The sequence below is a fragment of the Mustelus asterias genome, unplaced genomic scaffold, assembly GCF_964213995.1.
Source record: "Mustelus asterias unplaced genomic scaffold, sMusAst1.hap1.1 HAP1_SCAFFOLD_122, whole genome shotgun sequence".
Classification (NCBI taxonomy): Eukaryota; Metazoa; Chordata; class Chondrichthyes; order Carcharhiniformes; family Triakidae; genus Mustelus; species Mustelus asterias.
This window is the reverse complement of record NW_027590160.1, coordinates 111088-137459: the sequence shown is the minus strand read 5'-3', so window position 1 is coordinate 137459 and position 26372 is coordinate 111088. Positions and strand designations below refer to the sequence as shown.

The window sequence follows — 26372 nt, the reverse complement described above, 5'->3', positions numbered from 1 at the left end:
ACTGGGATTTTTCTCCCTGGAAAGACGGAGGCTGAGGCGCAACCTAATCGATGTTTCTAAAATTATGAGGGGTATGGATAGGGTGAACAGTTGGGAGCTTTTTGCCAGGGCAGAAATGACAATTACAAGGCAGTACAAGTTCAAGATAAGGGGGGAAAGGTTCAGTGGAGATGTGTGGGGGAAGGTTTTTACACAGAGGGTGGTGGGGGCCTGGAATGCACTGCCAAGTGAGGTGGTTGAGGCAGATACGTTCGCGACATTTAAGACTTCTCTTGATCAACACATGAACAGACGGGGAATAGAGGGATATAAGTGGTTGGTCTCGATAGGACAATGTGATCAGCGTTGGCCGAAGGGAGTGTTCCTGTGCTGTTCTTTGTTCTTTGCATGAATCACAAAAAGCTAGTAAGCAGGTAAAGCAAGTAATTAGGAAAGCTATCATTTGTGAGGGGAATTGATTACATAAATATGGAGGTTATGCTTCAGTTATCCAGAGCACCAGTGAGACCACATCTGGAGTACGGTGTACAGTATTGGTCATCTTGTTTAAGCAAGGATGTAAATACATTGGAAGCAGTCGATTGACCAGACTAATGTCAGAAATGTGTGGATTATGGGTAAAGCTTGGACAGGCTAGGTTTGTGTCTGCTGGAGTTTAGAAGAGTAAGAGAAATTTGATCGAAACATGGACGATCCCAAAGAGTCTTGACAGGTTGATGTGGAAAGGATGTTTCCTCTTGTGTGAGAATCTAGAGCTAGAGGTCCCTGTTTAAAAAGAAGGGTTCGCCCATTTAAAAGGGAGATGAGGTGAAATATTTTCTTTCAGAGGGTCGTGAACCTCTGGAACACTCTTCTGAAAAGGCGGTGGGAGCAGAATATTTGAATGTTTTTAAGGCAGATGTAGATAGATTCTTGGCAAGCAAGTGGGTGATAGATTATTGGGGGTTGGCAGGATGCAGATTTAAAGTTACTATCAGATCAGCCCTGATCTGATTAAATGGTGGAGCAGACTCAAGGGGCCAAATAGCCGAATCCTGCTCCTTGTTCCTGTGAGACATTGGCAGTAAGATATGATTCAAAGTATGACTGTGTCAGCCTGTTGCTTGACTGTAGGAACGGTCATGTTTAATAGTTTGTAGCTTAGTTATGTGTAATAATCAAGTAATTGAAGTTTATTAATCAATTAACCTGATGTGATATTCTGCTGAATTGTAATATATTCGTATCATGTAACTGGCTTTGTCTGTAACTGCATCCTTATTTGACAAGTGAAATACATCACATGACCCGAGGCCGGTGTAAAGCTACACTTTTATACTTTAATTACAGAGTCCTGTGGATCCCATCAACTCTGGATGAGCTGAGGTCTGGAACTGTTAACTCCTTAGCCATTAATTAACAGTTATACTTGAGTTAGAGGCCATATTGTGTGAAGAAACCAGCTGTGAAGTTCCAAGCCTTCAGCATTGTGTCATAAGTTTATGGCATTGTGCCATTAGTTTAACCTTTTAACTTTGTGGCCAAACGGGCCACCTAAAATAGCGATTTGTAAAGCACTCTGGGACAATTGGGCAAGAACTAAAACGACAGGCTGCAGCCTAAAAGACAGAGATAAACAGGCTGCAACCCAGACAACTGAATACACAGGAAATAGGCCAACCCAAAGACAATGGACCCTTTCTGGTCAAACATACTTGTTTACCGTAACCCCTTATTTGGGAGGGAAGTATGTGACCTACGTGCCTCCAGCACCTACAGGCATGGCCGTTGGGTACACACCCAGAGATCGGTGTGGCAGCACCTGATTGGACTCTTATCGATCAGGGTGATCAAGCCCTGATCGATTGATTGACAAGAATCAGGAGACCGCCCTAAAAGGACACGAAACCAGGGAGGGATGAAAGCTTCTGCACAACAGAAGCTCTCTCTGACCCCACGAACGAGCTACAACAATGGTGACCGTCGCCAGCGACGACCAGCATGAAGAGAGCCACCACACCCGAGAAGGAAGGAAGACCAGAGCCAGAGTACCAGACCAGACCCAAGGACCCGACTACGCAGAGGACGACCGAGACCAGCGCACAGATAAAGGCCAATATCTGCTTGGGTACTTGCCAGTCACGCAAAGTTAAGTCAAGGTCTTGTATTGGGTTTGAACTTTAGTATTTTCTGTAAGATAACTTATTGTTGGTTGGGTGGGTGATTATTGATTGTGTGTTCTAAATAAATATTGGTTGCACTAACAAGAAGTCTACTCGCAGTTCTTTGTCCATCGTATAAGGGTTAAAACAGACTGTGCGGCAGGCACAAGAACTTGTAATATCTTAAAAGAAGCAGTCACTTTCCTTCACACTTTATAACCATCTTTGGTTTGAAAAATTAAAAGTTTCAGTTTAGTTTTCATAACACAGTAGTTATTCTGACTCATTACTTTTGAACATTTATCATTTGAATGTATTATGCTGTATTTGTGTTTCCTGCTATCTCACCTTTTACACACTGATTTGATGCCACTTTCTTTGGATTTCAGATCTGAAGTAACTTTGTAATTTCTGTATTAGTTTAAGTCTGTGTGTCACTTTGTGTCCTTTTAATTAACTGGCAGCCACTACAAAAACCAGCAAGCAGTTTCTTTAACCAAAATATACTGATGGTCACCTGCCCCAATGAGAACTCTACAGGATTTCTACACAACTTTATGCTGAGGATTAGGGGACTGGAATTTGGGCTTTATGCCTAGAGCCATGGGACTGGACTGGAAAGGGCTTTATGCCTTTTGGGGGGACTGGAATTTAGGCTTTATGCCTTGTGGGGTCACAGGGCAGGACTGGACTTTATGCCTGTGGACAATTTGGAATTTGGGCTTTATGCCTGGAGTTTGTGGTGTGTGGGCTTTAGGGTTGGCAAAATGGTTTCTAGTTCTTATTTTTCAGGCTAAACACAGCATATTGTCACTGACCAGGATCACGAATGAAGATTCATTCCGGCTTGCGCCATCGTCTCTATCATAATTTGATTACTTACAGGAACTTTGCTTTAGGCAGCATCTAATCCCTTGAACACTTCCTCCTTTCCATCGGGTGGCACGGTAGCACAGTGGTTAGCACTGCTGCTTCACAGCTCCAGGGACCTGGGTTTGATTCCCGGCTTGGGTCACTGTCTGTGTGGAGTTTGCACATTCTCCTCGTGTCTGCGTGGGTTTCCTCCGGGTGCTCCGGTTTCCTCCCACAGTCCAAAGATGTGCGGGTTAGGTTGATTGGCCAGGTTAAAAATTGCCCCTTAGAGTCCTGGGATGTGTAGGTTAGAGGGATTAGCAGGTAAATATGTAGGGATATGGGCGTAGGGCCTGGGTGGGATTGTGGTCGGTGCAGACTCGATGGGCCGAATGGCCTCCTTCTGCACTGTAGGGTTTCTATGATTTCTATGACAACAATTAGACATTTGAGCCCAAATGTTAACCCTTAGGATTTGATACCATAAACTTGCTTATCTCAAATAAGTGGACAAAGAAGATATCTTCACCCCCCCCCCATTATCTCAGTACAAAGCCATAAAATTTAATGAAATGACAGGAAAGGCTATAATGTGGGGCAGACTCCGAAAGTTACTGACACATTAGAGGGCCAGCCAGGGGATTGCAGGAAATGGTCAGTAGATGACCATCACCACTGAGAAACCAATCAATGATTACACACTACCTAAATCAATCAGGGACTGATCATGGTGAACCAGAGTTCAGGAACACCATTGATCGTGCACAGGGGCTGTGTCTGGAAAGAGATAATAAGCATCAGCTTTCAGCTGCCCAGTTCACAGCTCAGAGAAGCTGAGCAGGAAGAAGATAGACAACAATCAACAGGACAAGAGACAGTGCCGCAGTCGGCTGGAAGTTGTGAGCCAGAGTTACAAAGTGAACTGACTGCTTCCACTGCCTTTGTTAAGTTTTGCATTTTGTACTTATGTGATTAACTTAGTAAATTCTGTAAAGCTTGGAACAATATTTGTACTAAGTGTGGTCTTGTAGCTAGTTAAAAATGAAAGTCCCTTTTAAATCAGATCTCCCAACTGAGTCCAACAATTGTAATTGACGTTAAGTCTTATATTTATGTTTAGGTGGACGCAGGTCTTACAGAAAATCTCTGCTAAATTTGGCACAAGCCCCCAGCTGTGAGCCAGGAAATCTTTGCAGGATTGTCTTGGGAACAGTGTGCTGTTGTCATTTCTGGAACCTTGGTCAATGTGGGGTGATCTGTGTAGTTTTATCATTGACTTTTCTGTAGCAATTTGACACAACTGAATGCCTTCTCAGGATAGAGAGCTCTGAACTTATGATATTATCTCTGTTCTCCAGAACAAGTAACCATATTCTGTCTATTATTGCAGTACTGTTAATAAAGTCAGTAAAAGACAATCTGTTGTTGGGAGTTTGATTATCTGATGTCTGAAACCACAAGATTCAATATTTAGAGTCAACAATATAAACAAGGAAACACACCAGGAGCCCAATATGCCAGCTGGATATTCACAGGATAAAGTCTGTTATCTATCATCTCGAGAGGACAGAACAGAGAAAGATCCCAAATGTAAGAAATCCTCCAATTATTTGTGAATATCCTTCAAATGCTGACAGGTTCCAACTCCCAGTTTCCATTACATTGAAATCAATGAAAGATGGAATATAGACAGTTGGACTGAAAGCAGTGCGGGGCCCACTTGTACTGAGAGTCCAAGGATCATTTACACGGAAACACAAAATCCAGGGACCACTTACACCGAGACACCAAATCCAGGGGAGCATTTGCACTTTGAAGTTGATTTATCGGGTAGAGGTTGTTTGCAATAAATCTCCAATTTTCAATTAAGATTTATCTATCTCGCCAGAATGAACATTTTAATTGGTAAAATCAGAAGATTTATTAACCATTAAAAGGTTAAAAAGTTAGAAAGATAAAAAACAAAGTTCGAATGAACAGTAATTGGCAAAAAGGAGAAAGCTTATCCTTCACAATGAAACAGACTTCTCAAAACTTTCCTCGGTTGATCAGGTCAAAGATGTGAAATGATAATCAGACAAGGTGGATAATATGCTAACAGAGTGGCGACTCAAAACCTTTATTTTTACCCCTTTAACTCACATTTGCTCAAATGAGCCCCAGTGTTGAACTATATTTGAGTAACTTAACTGTCTGATTGGCCCCTGACACCTACTAGCATCTCCTGATGTCGGAGTACAATAAATGAGACAGCTCGAGTAAAGTCCCATTCATTCCCCAACTTAATGTAACTTGTCAAAGCCATAAATGTTTTGTGAGCGCTACCTTATCTTTCTAGATTGACTGGAAAACATAATTTGACAGTTCTTATGATTTACGACCAGTGTACTTAAAATCATATTGTTTATAATAATAAAAAATTACAACCTTTGTGTTCCAGGTTATATTACCAGCCTGACAAGTACAACTATTGTTTAATTGCTTATTCTTCAATTGTCTCAGAATTAAGGTTCTTCACTTCACTAATATGAGGATGTTAAACCAAGGGCCCCATCTGCTCTGTCAGGTGGAGATGAAAGATCACATGGCTTCTATTTGGAAGGAGGGCAGGGAGCTCACCCTGGTGAGACCAGTATTACCCCTCTCCCAATCTCACTGCAAACAGATCACTGCTCATTGTCACATTGCTGTTTGTGGAGGTTGACTGCGCACAGAGATGTCCTGAGGTTGTGAAAGGTGCTATATGATTTCAAGTTCTGTCAGCTCCAGCCCAGTTACTGTACTTAGCAGTAACATCATCAACACTTCCCCAGTGTCATGATGAACAAGGTTCAGTCCTGAATCTGATTAACAACAGCAGAATCAGAGCAGTGCAGTCAATTGTGAACTCTCTGGTGTTTCACCAAGTTGGATGATCGATTAAATCCCTTCCGACACATGGAGCAAGTGAAGGGTTTCTCCCCAGTGTGAACTCGCTGGTGTGTCAGCAGCGCAGATGATTTGGTAAATCTCTTCCCGCACTCGGAGCAGGTGAACGGCCTCTCCCCAGTGTGAATGCGCTGGTGTGTCAGCAGATGGGATGATCGTGCAAATCCCTTTTCGCACTCAGAACAGGTGAACGGCCTCACCTCAGTGTGAATTTGTTGGTGTGTCAGCAGGTTGGAGGACTGAGCGAATCCCCTCCCACACTTGCAGCAGATGAATGGCTTCTCCCCAGTGTGAGTGCGCTGGTGTGCAGTGAGGTGAGATGCTTGCTTGAACCCAGTCCCACAGTGAGAGCACCTGAATGGTTTCTCATCAGTGTGAACACGTTGATGGTGCTGCAGATCCCCAGAACCTTTGAAATACTTCTCACACTCTGGACATTTGAAAGGTCTCTTGTCAGTGTGAACTCGTTGGTGTGTCTGAAGGTGGGGAGATGTCCTGAACCTCTTCCCACACAGTGAGCAGCTGAACGGTGCATACCCAGTGTGAATGCGCTGGTGCTCCCTCAGTGCGTGTGGGTTTTTAAAGCTCTTCTCACAGTCGGAGCATTTAAACTCTCTCTTGTCTTCGTGAACCTGCTGGTGTTTCAGCAGGTGGGATGAGAGAGTGAATCCTTTCCCACACACACAACAGGTGAACGGCCTCTCCCCGGTGTGAAGTCGCTGGTGTCTCTGAAGGCAAATTAATTGAATGAATCGCTTCCCCCAATTGGAGCAGGTGAATGGTCTCTCCCCGGTGTGTCTGCGTCGATGAGTTTCCAGCTCAGACGGGGATCTGAATCCCCTCCCACATTCCCCACATTCCCATGGTTTTTCCCTGGCGTGAACGGTTCTCTTTGCTTCCATTTTCAAAGGCCGATGATATTCAAGTCCTGATGAATCGAGTGACTCTGTCAGATTGTGATGTGGTGATTGGTTTGACTTTCCTGCCTGCGAACCTTTCCAATATTCTGTGAAATTGATTCAAAACAGAAAAAAGGGAGTGAGAGAGAACCCACAAAAACACAAAGGCAGGTTGTGAAATGGGGTTGAATGAATCTGGTAATTTGTGGGGCCGGCACGAGGAAAATGTGACCATGAAAGCTGCTAAATTGTTATAAAAAACCAACTGATTCACTAATATCCTTCAGGGAAGTGAACCTTTCACATCGTCTGGATCTCTAGAGAAGAGAGATAGAGAACTGGGAGCAGAATGAGTGAAGGTGATGGATTGTATATATCTAAAACTCTGCCAGAGCTTTGAGAGAATTTCCCTGATCTCAGCCTCTGGCACCTCAAAGAGTCAGGATAGCAAGTGTATGTGAACAGCAGCAACTCCAAGTTCCCATTCAGGTCACACACCATCCTGACTTGTCTGACATCCAGCACTGGATTAACAAAAATTTCCTCTATTTAAATATTCGGAAGATGAAGACCTGACTACAAACTCTACTCCATACCCACTGACTCCATCCCTCTCCCTGACAACAGTCTGAGGCTGAACCAGACTGTTTGCAATGATCGAAAATTATTTCACTGAAATAAAAGCAAAAACTGAAATAAAAACAGAAGATGCTGCATAAACTCAGCAGGTCTGGCAGCATCTGTGGAGAAAGAAACAGAGTTAATGTTCTGAGTCCCTATAACTCTTCTTCAGAGCTGCCAGCTGAGTTTCTGACCATTTATCTCTGCCACCTCCAAGAATGAGTTTCTATCTCATAGAAACCCTACAGTGCCGAAGGAGGCCATTCAGCCCATCAAGTCTGCACTGACAGCAATCCTACCTAGGCCCATCCCCGTAACCCCACATATTTACCCCACTAATTCCTCGAACCTATGCACCCCAGGACACTAAAGGGCAATTTAGCATGGAAAATCAACCTAATCCACACCTCTGGACTGTGGGAGGAAACCGGAGCACCCGGAGGAAACCCATGCAGACACAGGGAGAATGTGCAAATTTCACACAGACAGTCACCCAAGTCGGGAACTGAACCCAGGTCCCTAGAGCTGTGAGGCAACGGCGCTAACCACTGTGCCACCGTGCCACCCTAAATCTAATTCCCATCACTCGACTTGGTCCAAATACATGTTCCTGAAACTCTCGTTCATTCATTTATAACCTCTGGACTTGACGATTTTTCACATCCTGACCAGCCTCCATTCAAGCTGTGATAAACTAGAGTTTATCCAAATCTCTGCACTGAATCTCAATGACTCACTGACTTACACAGGCTCCCGTTTGAGCAGCAACTCAGTTCAAAATTCTCATCTTTCTTTTCAAATCCCTCCATGACATTGCTTTTCCCCATTTCCAGTCTCACACATGTTTGAATCTTTTTCAGAGACATACGTACATTTAGGTTTTGATGAATACAGTGACTCTGTCAGATTTTGTTCTATTGACTCCATCTACATTTCCCACTGCCTCAGAAGAGCAGCCAGCATAATCAAGGCCCCCACGTATCTGGACATACTCTCTTCCACCTTCTTCTGTCAGGAAAAAGTTACAAAAAGTCAGATCATGCACCAACTGACTCAAGAACAGCTTTTTCCCTGCTGTCTTCGGATTTTGAATGGGATATTAAGTTGATCTTTCTCTACACCGTTGCTACAACTGTAACACTATGTTCTGCACCCTCTCCTTTCCTTCTCCCTATGTACTCTATGAACGGTATGTTTTGCAAATATAGCACAAGAAAAAATAGTTTCCACTGTATCCCAGTACATGTGACAATAATAAATCCAATTAAATCAAAATCATGTCCTGTTGCGCATTGCCAGTTGCTGTTATCTGTTCCTCAATTTGAGGATGATGTCTACTCAGCGTTGAGAGCTTCTGCCACGGGTCTTCATGAGATTGAACTGAAGCGGAGATCTTTGGACATATTGGGCAGGACCTCCAAATAGCACGGTAGCACAGTGGTTACCACTGCTGCTTTACAGCGCCAGGGACCCGGGTTCAATTCCCAGCTTGGGTCAATGTCTGTGTGGAGATTGCACATTCTCCCCGCATCTCCATGGGTTTCCCCTGGGTGCTCCAGTTTCCTCCCACATTCTGAAAGAAGTGCTGGTTAGGGTGCATTGACCTGAACAGGTGTCAGAGTGTGGCGACGAGGGGAATTTCACAGTACCTTCATTGCAGTGTTAATCTAAGCCTTGCTTGTGACTAATAGATAAGCATTAAAATTTAAAATAATTAGTGGGATCCGGAGAGCAGAATTTGCTTCCTTTCCTTGTTATGTTGCCACTTTGCCTGATCAATTAAACATCTGGATCTGTGTAAACCAGGGTCAGATTACGCGGGGCAGAGGGCTGATGCAGTTTGATGGACAAGTTGTCTCCATTCTGAACAGTGGGGAACAAGCCCCTCCCACTCATTGACACTTTTGCCCCTTACAAAGATGGCGGAACGCATGAGCCCCCAATAAAGATGGCGGAACGCATGAGCTCTGCTGCTCATTGCCCCTAATAAAGATGGCGGTCGTTAACCCGAGCAGAACAATGGACTTTACGGCCCCGCTCGGCGCGAAACATAAAATCCTTTTTTGGGGATGGGCCTGAACAACATGTTTACAAAAACTCTTCACCCACCCGCCAGATCCACCGTCCCCGCGACCCGCAATTTTCCTTGTACCGTTTGTGGATTCGAATAAAAACCGTCTGTCTGTCGCCATTACTGCGCGACTGCGCATGCTTAAGATCCCGCCCCTCATTCACTCCGATTGGTGGAGGGCCAGCCGCTCCTGCTCGGTCCTCCAGCCCCGCCCCCTTTTCCTATTGGTCCAGAGCTGCCGTCAATCAGTCCCCGGGCATTGTGACGTTGGGCATGCGCAGTGCGGCTCATGTCCAGGGACAGGCGCTTGTTTGTCTGATCTTCAGGCGGGAAGGAGGCGGATAAGCGGAGGCAGCGTTAGGGGCAGTGGGTGGGAGGGGAGGCTCCACACCCCCAGTGGAGGCTTCAACACCCCCAATAAGGAACTAGCGGCACCGCCTCAACACCCAACACAACGGCAGCTGCAGCGCTTTCTCCCGGGGCCAGGCCCCAGTGGACAAATGTGGCTTCAGGAAGGAAATGCAGCAATGGGTTTGTTAATGAGAATCATCTTTAACTCACTTTACTGACCCTGGAGCAGGAGGAGAGAATGGGGGGGATTTCTATCCTGCACTCACACTGATGGATTTGTTTTTTTGTGGGTTCTCTCTCATTCCCTTTTTCCTGTTTTAAATCAAGTTCACAGGTTTTCAGAAGAGGATTTGCAGCTGGGAAACTGAAACCGAATATCACATCAGAATCTGATGGAGCCGGCACCAATTTATCAGAACCTGAATGTCATAGTATTTTGAACATGGGAGAAAATTGCACTGTTCACAGTTGAGAGACACTGTACGCATGTTCTGTGTGTCGACAAGACTTCAATCACTCATCGGGCCTTTTAGACTGTTATTGCAGTCACAAACGGATGATGGCATGGAAATGTGGGGACTGTGGGAAGGGATTTGATTTTCCATCACAGCTGGAAACTCATCGACGCAGCCACACTGGGGAGAAGCCATTCACCTGCTCCCGGTGTGGGAAGGGATTCGCTACCTCATCCCAGCTGCTGAAACACCAACGAATTCACACTGGAGAGAGACCATTCACCTGCTCTGTGTGTGGGAAGGGATTCAATCAGTCATCCAACCTAGCAATACACCAGCGAATTCACACTGAGGAGAGGCCATTCACCTGCTCTGTGTGTGGGAAGGGATTCAATCAATCATCCAAACTAGCATTACACGAGCGAATTCACACTGGGGAGAAGCCGTTCACCTGCTCTCAGTGTGGGAAGGGATTCACTCACTCAGCCAATCTGCTGAAACACCAGCGAGTTCACACTGGGGAGAGACCGTTCACCTGCTCCCAGTGTGGGAAGGGATTTACTCACTCATCTCACCTTCGGAAACACCAGCGGATTCACACTGGGGAGAGGCCGTTCACCTGCTCTGTGTGTGGGAAAGGATTCAAGCAGTCATCCACGCTGATAAATCACGAACGGGTTCATACTGGGGAAAGGCCGTTCACTTGTTCCCAGTGTGGGAAGGGATTCATTACCTCATCCAGGCTGCTGAGACACCAGCGAATTCACAAGTAACTATTGTGATTGGATTTTGCTGTCATCCATATTCAGACTGAACCATGTTCATTTGGATCTTTTTCTGCTGAATTGAAAAATAGCTCCAGCTCTGTTAATAGGTGTTAACATAATTGGTCTTAGAAGAGGTGGATTAGGGGTCAGGAAACTCACACAAAACATCAGATTCGGATTGGATGGAGTCGCACAATTTATCATAACCAGAAAAGCAGAGAATTTTGAACATGAAAGGACACCACTGTTCACAATCACAATCGAGGGGGGAGACGATGGCCTCGTGGTATTATCGCTAGACTATTAATCCAGAAACTCACCTAATGTTCTGGGGACCTGGGTTCAAATCCAAGGCAGATGGTGGAATTTGAATTCAATAAGAAAAATCTGGAACTATGAATCTACTGATGACCTTGAAACCATTGCTGATTGTTGAAAAAGTTGTTGGGCAGATTTCCTTCTGTAATGTCCTGTTCTGGCCGACATGTGACTCCAGGTCCGCAGCAATGTGGTTGACTCTCAACTGCCCTCGGGCTACTAGGGATAGGCGATAAATGCTGGCCAGCCAACGACCCCCAGATCCCATGAATGAATAAAAAAAGTTACATTGGGGAGAAACAACGGAAATGTGGAGACTGAGTAGTGGGGCTAAATTAGGCTAATAGAAAACAATGTTTGAGAACTTTAACACAATACTGACTTAAGAGTGAATGATCTTAAAGCCCTGATGAGAGCTGTCATTATAAAAGACAGCTCTAACTGAATAACAAGTATTCCTCATTTAAAACATGTATTTTGAATTATAAAATGGATGCAGTTTGCTTTTAGAATACGTTTTGTGAAACTTCAGCCAACGGCAAGATACAGCAGAGTTTGATGGGATGAGTTAGACGGAGCCTGCATTCTGTAGGACAATGGTTTTACTGAGTGCAGCCAGTCACAGTCTCTCTCTCGCGCACTCTCAGTCTCTCAGCCACATCTGTGAGTAAAACACTTTCTTTTCTCCCCCTTTCCATTTCTTTTCTCATTCTGGGGGAAATTGGGGACTTGCAGCAACTGAAGGGAAAGGAAGTGAATCCAGGGAGGGTGCAGACTCTGGAAAGGTTGGCCCAGGTCTCTCTCTCTCTCTTAAAGACATTGACATCCTTTGCTCCCTCAGCTTGACACAATTATTTGTCTGGTTAAAAGGATGGTCTGTTTCCTAATGTTCATGATTAAAGGGTTGGTTTCCCCAGGAAATGGCTGACATTGAAGGGGACAATGTAATAAGGTATGACAGGTATGTGTATTTTTGGTGTAATCTGGTGTAAATTTATGATTCTTTGTGGGACACTAATTTTATGTAGCACAGAGTTATGTCTAGTTTTGCTTTTAGGTACCTATTAGATATATTATTTATGGTTCTGTGATAAATTTCATTTATTGTTATTTCAAGTTTGTAATATAACACTGTAGTGACATACCTTTCCAGTCATTGATCCATTACAGCACAGAATATGTCAGTTCGAATCTGTACTGACTCTCTGTAGAGCAATCCAGTCAGTCCCATTCTCCCTCTGTACCCCTGTATCTCACAAGATTATTTCCTCCAATTGTCCAGCCAGTTCAGTTGAAATCTTGGATCATCTCTAATTCCACCATTCTCATAAGCAGCGAGTTTGTGTTTGTGAACACTCCGTACCTTAATATAGTTATTAATGAAATGGTCGTAAATATTTTTTGATTTGATTTTGTTTATTATTGTCACATGTCTCAGTATACAGTGAGAAGTATTGTTTCTTGCGCGCTATACAGACAAAGCATACCATTTATAGAGAAGGAAATGAGAGAGTGTAGTGTTACAGTCATAGCTAGGGTTGAGAGAAAGGTCAACTTAATGCAAGGTAGGTCCATTCAAAAGTCTAATGACAGCAGGGAAGAAGCTGTTCTTGAGTCAGTTGGTACGTGGCCTCACACTTTTGTAACTTTTTCCCGACGGAAGTAGGTGGAAGAGAGAATGTCCGGGATGCGTGGGGTCTTTAATTACGGTGGCTGCTTTGCTGAGGCGGCGGGAAGTGTAGACAGAGTTAATGGATGGGAGACTGGGTTGCGTGATGGATTGGGCTACACTCGCGACCTCTCTGATCAAGTCCTCTCTGACAATCTCTGATCAAGTAATGCAGCAGTGTTTATTAAACACATGTTTTCCTCCAGAATCTGTACCTCTGTGTTTGCATTTAGTCTAGCACTCTGCAACAAAGTTTTTAGTTCTCCAGGTCAGGAAGCAGTGAGCATGGGTCTGTCAGTCAGCATGAATCAGCATCTTCACAAGAATTGGGAGGGTATATATGAGGTACAGCAGTTTGAGGGTAGAGATAATGTATGAGATTGAGATTCACAGCTTTTGGTGAACAAGTCCAGAAAGAATGTGCAACTAAAAATGAAATTGTGTATTCTGAATTTTGTTCCCGTACTGAAAGGGATGACTTTTGTAAATTCCTTCTACAGGTTTTGAGAAGGAGAAGATTTGCAGACAGAAATCTCAAAACCAAACATCACATCAAGACCTGACACATTCACTCAATTCAAAGGGACCTGAATGTCATTGGTCATTCAGTCTAGAATTGAATTGAAGTATGTACAGATGGAGGGCATGGATTGGACCATTATATGAGTGTGTATGAAGAAAGCGTGGATAAAGAAATGGTGTTCTGTCTGCTTCAGAAGGTTCTCATGATGTGGAGATGCCGGTGTTGGACTGGGGTAAACACAGTAAGAAGTTTAACAACACCAGGTTAAAGTCCAACAGGTTTATTTGGTAGCAAAAGCCACACAAGCTTTCGGAGCTCCAAGCCCCTTCTTCAGGTGAGTCACTGCAGTCACACCAGGAAGAGGCTGTTCACCTGCGCTGAGTGTGGGAAGGGATTCACACGGTCATCTCATTTGCTGACACACCAGCAAGTTCACACTGGGGAGGGGCCATTCACCTGATCCGTATGTGGGAAGGGATTCACTCAGTTATCCAACCTGCTGACATACCAGTGAGTTCACAACAGGAAGATGCCATTCACCTGCTCCTTGGGAAAGATTCACTGAGTCATCCAGTCAGCTGAAATACCAATGTGGTCACACTGGTGAGAGGCCACTGACCTGCTCTGAGTGTGGGAAGGAATCCGCTCAGTTATCCAACTTGCTGATGCACCAATGTATTCATACTGGAGAGAGACCATTAATGTGTTGTGTGTGTGAGAAAAGATTCATTGATTCATCCAATCTGCTGTGACACCAGCAAGTCCACATTGAGGAGAGGCCATTCCCCTGCTTTGAGTTCAGGGAAAGTTTAAATCAGTCATCCAACTTGCTGACACACCAGCAAGTTCACACCGATTAGAGACCTTTTCTTTTTAATCATAGAATCCCTACATTGCAGAAGGAGGTCACTTGGCCCATCGAGTCTGCACCGACCACAATGCCACCCAGGCTCCACTCCCATAACCCTACATATTTACCCTGCTAATCTCCTGACACAAAGGGGCAATTTAGCATGGCCAATCAACCTAACCCGCACATCTTTGGAATGTGGGAGGAAACCAGAGCACCCAGAATAAACCCACGCAAACATGGGGACAATGTGCAAACTCCACACAGACAGTGACCCGAGGCCAGAATTGAACCCGGGTCCCTGCCCTGACTATGGGCATTAATTGTATCAATTCTGTTTAAATATGTAGATAGAGGGCATTGATTGGATAATTATAGGAGTGTGTATGAAGAAAGTATGTATAAAGAGTTAGGAGTTAATTATATTCCAAGTAAAGATTAGCTCCAATTTCTTCCTTCACTATAAGACTGTCGGGATTATAACATGGTAACAGGGAATGTTTGTCTAATGGTGAAGTTTGGACAATAAAGGAAAGTATATTTCAGACAGAAGCTTCCAATCCCAGCAGCTTTTGTGAGAAATGACTGAAAGGCAGTGGGAATTGTCAGGGTCTGATTACCTGCTGATGCTCTCGGAGTCTGAACCATACAACCAGTGGAAGAATGAAGTGGCGATGTGGACACAGGTTACATCCCGATCAAGGAGGAAACAAGATCTGGCCTTGGCACTGTCACTTCCTAACACAAGGAAAATCAGAAGCAAAGTATTTTTTGAGCTGGATGTCCATCAGTGGGCTACTGATCAAGGTTTGGATCTTTTATTAGGTTTCATTGATGTGATTTACAAGAAAGATGATCCGATGGGTGCCTATGAAACATGGTCAGACTTTGTGGCACCAGCTCAGTTTCTGAATGATGAATTTTGAGACGTGTGTGAACACATGAACATTCTGGTCAGGAACACAGCAGCTGAAAGATGGACTCTGTGAAAGGAATCACACGGTGATTGATGAAATGCTGCAGAAAATCTGAGCTGATCAGCCAAACTGCAAGTTGATAACTGCACCGGCCTGGACGATTCGTGTAAAGAATTCACTTCAGATGGTTTGAGAGTATAATCCCTGTTAATTGGTCTGTGGGAAAAATTCCAAATGACCCACTGTGCTGGGGATAGCCCTCCTGATTCAGAAGGGATGACAATTAGTACAATTTTTATTCATTTATTGTCTGATTGTTTCAGTAGTGCTCGAGCTAAGAAATTACTGTAGATCCTAGAAGAGGAATGCCTTATAATGTAATACTTTGTACAAAATAAAGACCATATTTTTCAAATAGTTTTGAAATATTGTGTGTGTTGTTATAATTCGGGTTGAGAATATTAACGTTCAATGAGAAATCCAAACACCCATCACAAGATTCCAGGCTTTTAAACAAAATCAAACTTTCCATATTCCAGCTATTCTCCAGACTCCAAGATTTCATGAGGATCCTTCTATTAGCTTTCGGCCAAATAACTCTCCAACTTTCCTTTGAGATTTCAGAATTGACTCAAAACATGGACTCCTCAATCCAAGCATGGACTTTACTGCCTTCTTGCTGAGGGCTTTAAACATTGAGAACATCCCTGGTTCCTAATGACCTTCTCGGCTCCGGCTCCCACAGCTGGTTCACAGCTCCCGGTCCCACACCTGGTTCACAGCTCCCGGTCCCACAGCTGGTTCACAGCTCCCGCTCCCACAGCTGGTTCACAGCTCCCACTCCCACAGCTGGTTCACAGCTCCTGGTCCCACAGCTGGTTCACAACTCCCACTCCCACAGCTGGTTCACAGCTCCCACTCCCACAGCTGGTTCACAGCTCCCACTCCCACAGCTGGTTACAGCTCCTGCTCCCACAGCTCCTGTTCCCACAGCTGGTTCACAGCTCCCGCTCCCACAGCTGGTTCACAGCTCCCGCTCCCACAGCTGGTTCACAGCTCCTGTTCCCACAGCTCCCACTCCCACAGCTGGTTCACAGCTCCTGCTCCCACAGCGGTTTCACAGCTCCTGCTCCCACAGCTGGTTCACAGCTCCCGCTCCCACAGCTGGCTCGCGGCTCACAGCTCCCGCTCCCACAGCTGGTTCACAGCTCCTGCTCCCACACAGCTGGTTCACAGCTCCTGCTCCCACAGCTGGTTCACAGCTCCCGCTCCGACAGCTGGTTCACAGCTCCTGCTCCCACAGCTGGTTCACAGCTCCTGCTCCCACAGCGGTTTCACAGCTCCTGCTCCCACAGCTGGTTCACAGCTCCCGCTCCCACAGCTGGCTCGCGGCTCACAGCTCCCGCTCCCACAGCTAGTTCACAGCTTCTGGTCCCACAGCTGACGGTTTGCAAGCTCACTGCAGACTGCCTGGTTTCTGTGAGAACCACCCAGAATTCCAACCAAGGTTCCACTCTGAATCACTTATCTCCATGGTAACGGAGACCAGTTAGCATATCCAATAGATGTTTAAATTAATTAACTTGTAGTTTCAAAACCAAACATGTAACCCTGAGTCTGCTAGAAGAAGTCACCTCACTAATAAAGACAGGACATTAAGTGTTAGATCCAATGTCTCCAGATCTCCAGCTGAAGAGGCTGAGCCCAGCCCCCTTTTTACAGCATTAGTTGCTACATTCTGGTCAGTGAAGATCTAAATGTCCCAAATCTTGCATTAATTGTGCTACTTCCAGCTGCTTTTCACAATCCAGAAATGTGATTTTCAGTATCCACAATAATCAAATAACCCATGGTTGTTTTTTCTGAATCAAATTATTTGCAATCTTTTTGAATGAACATGTCAAAACTTAGGGAATTCCCTCTGTGTATTTAATTAGAAATGTCTCACTGTGACTCAGAGAGGAACAGTCCAGCTGCCCTTTTACAGTTCTTACCCTTCCAGTTTTGACTTTTTAAACAAACATGGGCCACGCCTTGAGACTGCGAATTCCCTCAGGTGTTTTTGTCAGATTCTCAACCCAGGTTTTTCATTTATCTTTCGTTAAAAAATACTAATTCTCAAACTAAAAATTTATTTCTAAAACATGAATGATTAGATAGACACAAACCTCTTCCTCAGGAAGAAATGAAAATGTATCACCATCTGAATATCCTATTTAGAATATTACAATTTGCTGCACATATTAATAACAGCCATGATCATATTGAATGGCGGAGCAGCTCAAAGAGCATCAGCCCACTGGAAGCAAAGTCATGAGACCGGTCAGTCCAGCAGAAAGAAACCCTCCGATGGTCCCACTTTGGAGAGGCGATGGCCTGGTGGAACTATCACTAGACTATTAATCCAGAAACTCAGCTAATGTTCTGGGCACCCAGGTTCAAATCCCACCATGACAGATGACAAATTTGACTTCAATAAAAAATATCTAGAATTAAGAATCTACTGATGACCATGAAACTATTGTCGATTGTCAGAAAAAAAACCCATCTGGTTCACTAATGTCCTTGAGGGAAGGAAATCTGCCATCCTTACTTGATCTGGCCGACGATGACTCCAGAGCCACAGCAATGTGACTGACACTCAACTGCCCTCTCAAGGGCAACGAGAGGTGGGCAATAAATGCTGACCAGCGACACCCATGTCCCACACTGAATAAAAATAAAACTGTCAGAGTGAACATGGTTCAGTTCTGGATGTGAATAACAGCAGCAATAACAGCAGAATCCAGTCCCTGTAATCACTTGTGAACTCGCTGGTATCTGAACAGATTGGATAACTGAGTGAATGCCATCCTGCACAGACCCAGTGAACGGCCTCTCCCCAGCATGAAGACACGGGTGTGTCAGAAGGTTGGCTGAATCAATGAATGCTTTCTCATTCAGTTGAACAGCCTCTCCCATTTGTGAACTCGCTGGTGTGTCTGCAAGTGAGATAATCGATTAAATCTCATCTCACACTCTAGACAGCTGAATGGCCTCTCCCCTGTGTGAACTCGCTCGTGTCTCAGCAGGTCAGATGAAGTAGCGAATGCTTTCCCACTCAGAGCAGATGAACGGTCTCTCCCTAGTGTATCTGTAGGTTGTAAGAGAGAGAGAATCCCTTTCCACACTCAGAGCAAGTGAATGGCCTCTCCCCAGTGTGAACTCGCTGGTGCGTCTGCAACTGAGTTAACCGACTGAAACTCATTTCACACTCAGAGCAGGTAAATGGCCTCTCCCCACTGTGAATTCGCTGGTGTATCCGGAGATTGGAGGACCAAGAGAACCCCTTCCCACACTCTAAGCAGGTGAACGGCCTCTCCCCTGTGTGAACTCACTGGTGTGTCATTAAGTCGGATGAATTAGTAAATCCCTATGCACACTTAGTGGAAGTGAACAGTCTCTCCCCAGTGTGAATTTCCAGCTCTGACGGGAATCTGAATCCCTTTCCACAGTCTCCACAGTTTTTCCATGGTGTGAGTGTCCTTGTGTCTCTCTAGGTTGCTGATTAGCTGAGTTGTCCACACACAGACTTTGTGTATGGTCTCTCCTTTGTAAACGGTGATGTTCTTTCAGGCTGTATAATGTCTATCTGCATGTGTCTCGTTGCTTTTCCAGTCACACCAATGTTCAAAATCTTATGAAGCAGATAGAAGAGAGAAACATTTCTCCTGGACTCAAATGCCGATGATATTCTGGTCCCAATAATAAACAATTATTCTTGATATTTGCTTTGAGATTTCAATCTGTAAATCCTCCTCCTCTGTTATTCTGCAAAGAGGTTTACAAAAATCATCACTGTCAGTACAGGATAGAAATTCAGGATGGACAAGTCTCATTTCTGTGGTCATATAACTGGACTAAAAATGTGTGGTAGACAGTATAGTATTTCTTAATTAGATAGTGGGAGGGGGATTTGAGTAATGTTTATTTAGACAGCAAGAGGTCGGTAAGGATGGTGGAAGTGAAGGCAAATGCGTTCAAAATAAGATCAAATGGACAATGAGGAAGTTAATATGCAGGGTTAAGGGGATAGAGAGGGTGAATGGGACTGAGTGAATTTCTCCAAAATACGGTTGACATGGACTCAAGATTTCAAATTGATTCCTTCTGAACTGGAATGTCACTTTGACTGGAAATGTATAACAAAGCTACATATGCAGGGCAGCACAGTAGCACAGTGGTTAGCACTGTGGCCTCACAGCTCCAGGGACCCGGGTTTGATTCCTGGTTTGGGTCACTGTCTGTGTGGAGTTTGCACATTCTCCACGTGTCTGCGTGGGTTTCCTCCGTGTGCTCCGGTTTACCCCCACACTCCAAAGATGTACGGGTTAGGTTGATTGGCCATGCTAAATTGACCCTAGTTTCAGGGGCATTTGCAGGGTAAATATTTGGGGTGACGGGGATAGGGCTTGGGTGGGATTGTTGTCAGTACAGGCTCGATGGGCTGAATGGCATCCTTCTGTACTGTAGGGATTCTGTGATTTTATATTATATAACAAGAATAAAACTAACAATACATGAATCTTATTACTGAAACAAAAATATACCGAGATGTACCTTCTATCAACAGAAGACTGTCGTTATGTGTCAGATATGTCTGTCGTTATTAACCTAAAAAGTAAACATATTTCCAGAAAAGTCCAATGGAATATTGAAGGACACCGTTTCACATTTAAAAAACTTTTACTTTAGAAATTTATCTAAAATCAGCATCAATAAATCATGCAAAGAGAGAAACGGTATTTGAATAGACAAGATAAATTACACTTTAAAAACTCAGACAATAAAAACAGGTTCCACAAAATCACAAACATTTCCCCCTCAGTATATTTAGCTCTAATTCCAGTTCCAGAGTATTTCTGTCTCTCTAATTCCCAGGGGCAGAAAGAAAGTATTTTCCTCACAGATGTTGTCCAGAGGATGAAGTTTGAGTCTGTGTGTGAAGTTTGAGTCTGTGTGTGAAGTTGGAGTCTGTGTGTGAAGTTTGAGTCTGTGTGTGAAGTTTGAGTCTGTGTGTGAAGTTTGAGTCTGTGGTGAAGTTTGAGTCTGTGTGTGAAGTTTGAGTCTGTGGTGAAGTTTGAGTGTGTGTGTGAAGTTTGAGTCTGTGGTGAAGTTTGAGTCTGTGTGTGAAGTTTGAGTCTGTGGTGAAGTTTGAGTCTGTGTGAAGTTTGAGTCTGTGTGTGAAGTTTGAGTCTGTGGTGAAGCTACAAACAGAAGCTGTTCTGTTTCAAATCAAACTGCGGGACTTGGAAGAAAATGATGGGAAGAGATTTTGCAAAGTCCCCTCCCCCACTCCCTCAGCTGGCAGCCCAGTGCGCAGGCGCAGAGAGCGCTGCTGAGCCGAGCTGTCCGGAGCAGGCGCAGAGTGTGCTGCTGAGCCGAGCTGTCCGGAGCAGGCGCAGTGCGGCTGCCGCCAGCGGTCGCTCTCGATCTCTTTTTGGAGCAGCAGCCGCCACAGAGAGAGGGGGGAGGGGGAGCTCACCGAGCGGCTTCTCGCTCTGGCGGGAGCCGCCAGCCGGTTGCCTGGAAACCTTGGCTCGAGGAGGTGTAGGGGAGGGGAACAATGGGTGGGGGCGGGGCTCCCGGGTCCGCGCGCCCGGGCCTGCGCACTGGAACGCAGAGACGTCACCGCGGAGCAGAGTGATTCCTATTGGCTGATTCAGGCCGGGCTCTGTTGTGATGTCACAATGCGGAAGTTGGCCAATGAGCTTCAGAGTGAAACTTCCTCCTCTGTGTTTTCCCCTTTCCATTTCTTTTCTCATTCTGGGGGAAACTGGGGACTTGCAGCAACTGAAGGGAAAGGAAGTGAATCCAGTCTGTATATTCTATACATTTTTAGTTCAGTCGTTTAGACATATATCTGTCTGGCAGCCTGCATGGAGATTTCCAGCTCTCTGTATTCAGGGCAGGAAGCCGTGAGCATGGATCTGTCAATCAGCCTCAATCAGCACCTTCAGGAGAATTGGGAGGGTGAATATTAGATACAGCAGAGTGAGAATGGAGGGAGAGTGTGTGGGATGGAGATTCACAGCTTTTGGGGAATAAGCGAGGAAAGAATGCGTTATAGAAACTAAAATGATGTGTTCTGAATTTCTATCTTATACTAACTGTGATGTCTGTTGTAAATTTATATTACAGGCTATCAGGAGGTGAGGATTTACAGTCAAAAGTCTCACGCCAAACGTCATGTCAAGAACTGACAAAGTCACTCAATTTGATAGAACCTGAATATCATCTACCTTTGAATCCAGAAGAGAAATGTTTCTCTGTTCTGTCATCTTCAAAAGATTTTAAGCATGAGTGAGAGTGGAAAAGCACTGAAACATGCCCACACCCAAGTGAGCGCATTCCAGTGTAATGACTGTGGAAAGAGCTTTAACCAGTTACACAGCCTGAAAATACATCGCAGCATTCACAGCGGGAGAGACTGTACCTGTGTTCTGTGTGAGATTTAACTGATTGTTTAACCTGGAGAGTTACAAGGACATCAGCACCATGGAGAAACCGTGGAAATGTGGAGACTGTGGGAAGGGATTCATATCCCCATCTCAGCTGGAGATTCATCAACGCAGTCACACTGGGGAGAGGCCATTCACCTGCTTTGTGTGTGGGAAGCGATTCACTCACTTACCTAATCTGCAGAGACACCAACGAGTTCACACAGGGGAGAGGCCATTCAGGTGCTCTGACTGTGGGAAGGGATTCGCTCATTTATCCAGCCTATGTGCACACAAAGTCACTCACACCCAGGAGAGACCCTTTAAATGCTCTGACTGTGGGAGCAGATTCAAAAGCTCTGGTGAACTGGTATCGCACCAGCGCATTCACACTGAGGAGAGACCGTTCAGCTGCTCTCACTGCTCAAAGAGGTTTAAAATGTCATCCAAACTGCGGATACACCAACGAATTCACACTGGGGAGAGACCATTTACCTGCTCTGTGTGTGAGAAGGAATTCACTCATTTATCCAGTCTACGTGCACACAAAGTCACTCACAGCAATGAGAGACCCTTTAAATGCTCCAACTGTGGGAACAGCTTCAAACTCGCTGGAGATCTGAAGTTCCACCAGCGCAGTCACACTGAGGAGAGACCGTTCAGCTGCTCTTACTGCACAAAGAGGTTTAGAAATTCATCCGACCTGCTAACGCACCAGCGAGTTCACACCGGGGAGAGGCCATATACCTGCTCTGTGTGTGGGAAGGGATTCATTCATTCATCCCACCTGCTGAGACACAAGTTCACTCACACCAATGTGAGACCCTTTAAATGTTCTGACTGTGGGAGTAGCTTCAAAAGCTCTCGGGATCTGATGATCCACCAGCGCATTCACACTGAGGAGAGACCGTTCAGCTGCTCTGTCTGCACAAAGAGATTTAGAATGTCATACAACCTGCGGAAACACCAGGCAGTTCACACCGGGGAGAGGCCATTCACCTGCTCCGGGTGTGGGAAGGGATACATTCAGTTATCCAGCCTGCTGAGACACAATGTCACTCACACGCAGGATAGATCCTTTAAATGTTCTGACTGTGGAAGTGGCTTCGAAAGCTCTGGAGAACTGGTGTCCCACCAGCGCATTCACACTGAGGAGAGACCGTTCAGCTGCTCTCACTGCACAAAGAGATTTAAAACATCGTTCACACTGCGGGTACACCAGCGAGTTCACACAGGGGAGAGGCCATTCACCTGCTCTGTGTGTGGGAATACATTCACTCAGTTATCCCACCTACAGAGACACCAGCGAGTTCACAAGTGATGACGGGGGTTGGATTCTGCTGTTATTGCTGCTGTTAATCACATCCAGGACTGAACCATGTTCATTCTGACAGTTGGTGAAGTGGGAGGGTCAGAGGGTTTCTTTCTGCTGGACTGGCCAGTCTCACAACTTTGCATCAGTGGGTTGATGCTCTTTGAACCTGGGAGAGCACATTTCCACTGAAATGATCCACAAAAGTAATGAAGGACATTTATTTTATCCTTGATTATAAATAGTGTTTTTCCTACCACTACTGGTAGATCTAAAATAAATACAGAAAAAACTAGAAAATCACAGCCAGTCTGGTAGCATCTCTGGAGAGAGAAACAGAGATAACCTTTTATGTCCAATGTAACTCTATTTGAGAACGAAAGCGAGAGAGAAATGTGATGGGTTTGATGCTGGTGAGAAAGAGGGGAGGGGCAGGTAGAACAAAAGGGAAAGTCAGGGATTGGTTAGAGGGTGGGTGAGATTAAATGACAAAAATATGCTGGAACAAAAGGCAAAGGGAGAGGTAATGGTTGTGGTAAAGAAACAAAGCATTGGTCCAGAGTAAGTGTTAATGGCAGAATAAAGGACAGCTCTGTCTGGAAGCAAAAAAACATGAAAACAAGATGCAGACTGGCACTCAGCAAAAAAACCCATCAAAATGGAGGAGAGAGTTCAGGGTGTGAAATTGTTGAACTCAATGTTGAATCCAGAAGGCTGTAAAGTGCCTCATCGGAAGATATGGGGCTGTTTGTCCAGCTTGTGTTGGGCTTCTCCGGAACATTGCAGCAGGCCGAGGACAGAAATGTGAGTGTGAGAGCAAGGTGGTGAATTCTAATGGCAAGCAAGCGGAAGGTCAGGGTCATGCTTGTGGACTGAGCGGAGGTGTTCCACAAAGAGGGCAGGGAACAGGCTACAGATGAATTAAAGAGAAACTATTTGTGTCCAGAACATTGTGAACATCCTTTACTCTGGTTGTCTTTGATCCTCAAGTCATTTTCTGTTTGTTTTAACCATGTTCTGTTTCATGGATAAACTTTTATCAGTAAAAATATTTGATTTTTCTGGATTTTTCCTGCTGAGATTGATGCACTTTAGGGAAAGTGGGTGAGAGGGGTTGGCAGGCTCTTTAACAGAAAGTGAGTCCCTCTAAGGTAATTGGCAAAGGAGCCAGAGTGGGAGATGAGATTTTGTGTTATTTTTTGACACAGTGAGTTGTTCTGATCTGCCTGAAAGCAGATTCAATAGAATCTTTCCAAAGGGTAAAGACTTGAAAGGGAAGAATTTGCAGGGCTGTGGGGAAAGAACAGAGCAGTTGGATGAATCAGAGTCCTTTCAAAGAGATAGCAGGGGCATGATGGGCTGAATGGTCTCCTCCTGCAGCCTGTCAATCTCAGCCTCCTGCTTTTGTGCAGGTTAAAAGGGACAGATTTCAGTGCAGCCTCTTCCCTGTATATGTATTTAAAGAGACGGGTTTCTCTTTAGCTCTGAGTGACCGATATAACAATTGGTTGGAGGCCCATTTCCCACTCAGTCCTCCAGCACCTTCCTGTCTCTCTATTAGTGCGACGCCCATGGCAGTTTCCCAACTGGGGTGTAGGCCCCATTATTCTCAGCTAAATTCAGCCCTCAGCTCCGTCGGCTGGCTGTCATTAACACGAGCAATAGAGAGACAGAAAGGTACCCCAGGCTCAAATGGGAAATCAAAACTTGTGGCTTTAAATGAACTGTTAGAATTTCTGAGACATTCAATAATTAAAAAAGTGAATTTAAACCCAGTGAATAAATTAAAGAATCACATGACAAAACTTCAAGTTTTTTGACATTTATTCCAACAAACTGGAAGCAACAATGACTAAACACTGTTCTTTGTAGGGAACATTGCCCTTAAACTGTAAAATTGAACTTTGCCCTTTTACTCTTAACACAATCAAATATCCCACTCAACAATTATATTTTACTCTGTCTCCAAAATTTTCCAAAAACCAGTCCAAAGTGATTCTTCACTCCCTGAGTGTTTATTTCCTTTTCCAGTCTGGCAACCTTTAATCCCAGAACTGTCCTTCACAGTGATGGTTCTCCTGGACATTTTCCCACGAACACAAGCAAGGCAAATCTTCCAGCCTTGTTACACAATCCTCAGGAATTTGTGACCAACATTCAACATCAGAGCAGAAGTAGCCATTTGGCCCTTTGAGTCTGCTCCAGCATTTATTTAGATCATGGCTGATCTTTTTGTGTTCAGTTCCACATTCTCGTTCTACACCCAATACTTTTGATGTCCTTATCCAAAAGAATTGGTATGAAGGCAAAATTCTGCTGTTGCTGGAATCTGAAACAGACACAGGAAATGCTGGACAATCTCAGCAAGTCTGACAGCATCTGTAAAGAGAGAATGGAGGCAACATTTGGAGTCAGGATGACCCTTTATCAGAGCTGAAAACAAAGAAAATCAGACAAAATTCATCCCGTGAGGGTCAAGAATTGGGAAGCAATCTATTAAACCTGCTCTGAACCACTTTCAATGCATTTGTATCATTTCTTAAATAGGAGACAAAGCTGCACTCAGTGTTCAAGATGCAGTCTCAGCAACGCCCTGTACAACTGAAGCAGAACATCTTTACTTCTCTGTTCAATTTCTTTCGTAATAAAGGATAACATTCCATTTGTAAGAACATTGATTTATGTGAATGAAGATTTATGAGGGTTCTCTTGTTTACAATAACCTCCCTAATCGTAAATCACACCAGGTTCCAGTGACTTAACCATGTGGCAAGAAAGAAAGCTTTAAATGGTGAAATCAGAAAGTTTGTTAACCATTAAAAATGTAACAAGTCAGAAAGATAAAAAGCAAAGTGTCGATTAACAGTTAATAGAGAAAGTTTAACATTAACAATTGAACAGACTTCTCTCCATCCCTCTCAGACCAGGACATGAAGTGACCGCTCCAAAAACATGGATAACTTGTAAAACCAACAGCTCTCGACACCTCTCTGTAAACATCTCTCCCTCCACCTCTCTCTACCAAATTGGCTTCTCAAGACCACTTTTTTATACTTTAAAAATGCTGAAAGCCCATCTTAGCCAATTCCCATAAATCTTCAATTATGAACTAAGATAGACATGAGTTTTCGGGTGATTTAAAAACAAATCAACTGTCTGCTGAAAGGGTTAACTTTTCTACAGAACCTAAAGGGGTGGGGAGTGAGCAGCAAAAACTTG

General features: G+C 44.6%; 2 protein-coding genes across 2 annotated transcripts in view; one reads left to right on the top strand and one right to left on the bottom strand.

Moving 5' to 3' along the window:
* Nucleotides 1-26372, bottom strand: part of LOC144484659 (uncharacterized) — a 121369-nt gene that overhangs the window by 52403 nt on the left and 42594 nt on the right. The window contains exons 3-4 of the mRNA XM_078203127.1: nt 8183-8292; nt 5897-6032 (exon numbers count right to left, since the gene is read on the bottom strand). Coding sequence (XP_078059253.1) covers nt 5897-6032; nt 8183-8292 — 246 coding nt within the window. The remainder of the gene's footprint in view (nt 1-5896; nt 6033-8182; nt 8293-26372) is intronic.
* Nucleotides 10279-15774, top strand: LOC144484651 (uncharacterized). The gene is made up of 2 exons (XM_078203121.1): nt 10279-12066; nt 13573-15774. Exon 1 carries the CDS (start codon nt 10420-10422, stop codon nt 11089-11091), a length of 672 nt encoding a protein of 223 aa, XP_078059247.1. The 5' UTR covers nt 10279-10419; the 3' UTR covers nt 11092-12066; nt 13573-15774.

Bases quoted from the DNA above. Each gene is read 5' to 3' on its own strand.
- LOC144484651 (XM_078203121.1), top strand. From the start codon at position 10,420: ATGATGGCATGGAAATGTGGGGACTGTGGGAAGGGATTTGATTTTCCA.